Source organism: Cervus elaphus, chromosome 5, assembly GCF_910594005.1.
Source record: "Cervus elaphus chromosome 5, mCerEla1.1, whole genome shotgun sequence".
Classification (NCBI taxonomy): domain Eukaryota; kingdom Metazoa; phylum Chordata; class Mammalia; order Artiodactyla; family Cervidae; genus Cervus; species Cervus elaphus.
Window position 1 is genome coordinate 87165163 of NC_057819.1, and position 3122 is coordinate 87168284.

General features: G+C 41.4%; 1 protein-coding gene across 1 annotated transcript; it reads right to left on the bottom strand.

The window, feature by feature from the left end:
• Positions 1–1590: 1590 nt before the first annotated feature.
• Positions 1591–2344, bottom strand: LOC122693386 (transmembrane protein 60). The gene has a single exon (XM_043900884.1). It carries the CDS (start codon positions 2142–2144, stop codon positions 1743–1745), a length of 402 nt encoding a protein of 133 aa, XP_043756819.1. The 5' UTR covers positions 2145–2344; the 3' UTR covers positions 1591–1742.
• Between the last annotated feature and the right edge of the window lie 778 nt (positions 2345–3122).

The following is a 3122-nucleotide window of genomic DNA, read 5'->3' on the forward strand; positions in this document are numbered from 1 at the left end:
AAGAGTACTGAAGTGGGTGGCTAATCCCTTCTCCAGGGGACCTTCCTGACCCAGGGATCAAACCCTGGTCTCCTGCATTGCCGGTGGATTCTTTACCATTTGAACCAATACCTATAATAGAAGAGAAACTGAAAAAGAATAGACATTTGTATACATGTATAACTGAATCTTTTGAACTATGGTGTTGGAGAAGACTCTTGAGAGTCCCTTGGACTGCAAGGAGATCCAACCAGTCCATCCTAAAGGAGATCAGTCCTTGGTGTTCATTGGAAAGACTGATGCTAAAGCTGAAACTCCAGTACTTTGGCCACCTCATGCGAAGAGTTGACTCATTGGAAAAGACCCTGATGCTGAGAGGGATTGGGGGCAGGAGGAGAAGGGGATGAGAGAGGATAAGATGGCTGGATGGCATCACCAACTTGATGGACATGGGTTTGAGCAAACTCTGGGAGTTGGTGATGGACAGGGAGGCCTGGCGTGCTGCGATTCATGGGGTCGCAAAGAGTCGGACACGACTGAGCCACTGAACTGAACTGAACTGATAACTGAATCACTTTGCTGTACACCTAAAACTAACACAGCATAGTAAATCAATTACTTCAAGAAAAACATAAATAAAATTTTAAAACATTTGACTTGGGAAGCAAAGCTACAAATGTACTTGATCAGTATGTGAGAAATCCATGTCTCCTTTGCTGTGGAAGGAAGTGTAGATTGTATGGTCTCTTTTTTTTTTTTCCTTTCAGCTTTACTGATATATAATTGACATACAGCACTGTACATGTTAAAGGTATAAAACTTAATGATGTGACTTACATCCATCATGAAATGATTATCACCATAAGTTGAGTGGACAACTATCATCTCTTAGAGATACAACAGTGAGGAAATATTTTAAAAAATGTTTCTGTTTGTGCTGAGAACTCTTAAGATTGTCTGTCTTAACCACTTTCACAGTTGACATGTAGTGGTCTTAGTATATACAATATTTATCATATTGTGTGTGTGTATATATATATATATATATATGCACTACAAAGTATATGATACACATTCACAGCAAATTATTTGATAACCAAGAAATCCCCAAACCTGCTAAATGTCAAAACTGGAAGCTTGGTTAAGTTAATTATAAACCATTCATATAACAGAATTTTAGATAGTAGCTAGTTTTTAAAAGGAAAAGAGGTTACTAACCTAGAAAACCCTCAGAGACATAACATTACATGAATAAAGCAAAATAATACATATAACTATTTCTGCAAAAAAAGTATATATTTGTGTATACACATATATGTGTACACAAAAGCATAGGAAAGGGGCATAGAAAAATACATAGCAAATTGATAATATTGATTACTTCCTGGAAGGTTACTCTGGATATATCTGTATTGTTGGAATTATTTACCACAATTAGGTGTTTGTTGTGTGAAAATGAACTTTGACAGATTATGTTAACTCAGTGGTGATGGTCAAGTCTAGCTCACTTTTTTTTTTTTTTTTTTTTTAAGATCCAAAACAAACTTTATTCATATAGGACAATAAGGGTATTAATAACTCAAATACGGAATAATCAGGTTTTGGGTCAACTAGAAGTCACCAAGATTATTTTAATGGAAGCAGTATAAAATTACATTTGGTATTTTTCTCAGTTCTCTGGCATTCTTCAAGCTTGCAAAGATTCAGTACACTTTAATAATAGCTTGCTGATCAGCAATAAAATGATCTGATGTCCTTAGAAGTCAGTCTCTCACAAAAAAGACATTATATCCAAGCTCTATCAAAGCCCCAGCCAGCAAGGCCCATAAAGGAATGAAGACATAGGACAGATTCATGGTAGTAAACTGTTCCAGTTTAGCACAGAGTGCAAGACAGAAGGCTAATTTAAGTAACATTGCAATGAGGTACCAGGCTTTTTTTTTAATATTGTGTGATCCATGTCGAGGGTCAAAGCCAGACTTACATCGCCCAGCCATTTTCACAATCAGCATGACAAGAAGGATAGTATCAAATATCCAGACTGGAATAAATATGAGGAACCAGTTCCAAGGTGCCTTCTCATCCAGCTTCAACACCAACATGATCAAGAAGAGTAATGTGAAAAGCCAGGTAAGTAGTACTCTCTGAGCCAAGGACATTCTCATTTAAACAGTTTAAAGAAGCTGTTGCAGGGTCGAAAAAAGGAAAATATACCCCGGCAGTTCCGCTGTCTGGAGAGCGGACAGGGGCTCGAAGATCAGGAAATTCGCCAGTTTGGATCCTTGGCCTTTTCCACACTTCTTCCCCCATTAAATCCAGAAGCCATCACATGATAGTCAAGAAGAAGAGACCTCAATTTCGCTGCTTCAAACGACCACAGTGCAGGCTCTCTCAGGTCTCTAGCTCACTTTTTGAGAGGGATTCAAGAGTCCTCTCTTTGCCAACAGTGCTGCTCCAAAGGACTCTCCTGCAGGCTGTTTGGAGCTGTCCATCCCTGGCCCCACGATCACGGCTACAGTATACAGCATCCTGGGGTCCAGCCAGCCATCTTGGGTTTGGATCAGGGCTTCCCCTTTGCTGAGCTGCGTGGGCCCATTGATCTCCACCCCGGACTGAGCTCCCCGCCTGGGAACCCTGGTCCCTCCTTCAGACCAAGGAGTCATTCCTGGGGGCTTGTACCCTTTGAACATGCTGAGACTCCCAGATGCTAATGTGAGCTCTCTGCCTGAGATGGGCAGGCTGAGTCCTCCTTTCTTGGCTGGCTTGGTCTTTCTCTGCTCTTAGGGTAGCAGGCTTCCCCACAGGAGGTCCTAAGGTGCTCACCTGAGCTCTGACCACCAAGGACAAAGTCACTTTCTCTTCATTCCCATGGCCATTCAACTTTTACCTGCACACACCTCTCTCAAAGATTTTGTAATTGGGATGGGAAAGTGGTGGGCTCCTTCCACAGGCCCCTGAGGAGGCTTTCATGTCTTTATCCTGTAGTTCTGTTCATGTAGGTCACCCACACAGCTTTTTCTCCAGGAACTTCTTGGTATGCAGCAGGGTAGCCTCAGAGACCACCAGTCATCAAGATAGACCATGTCTTTCAACTTTCAAGGGCTCCAGCCAGCTTGTGATCTTGCAACATTCATCTCTTTAGA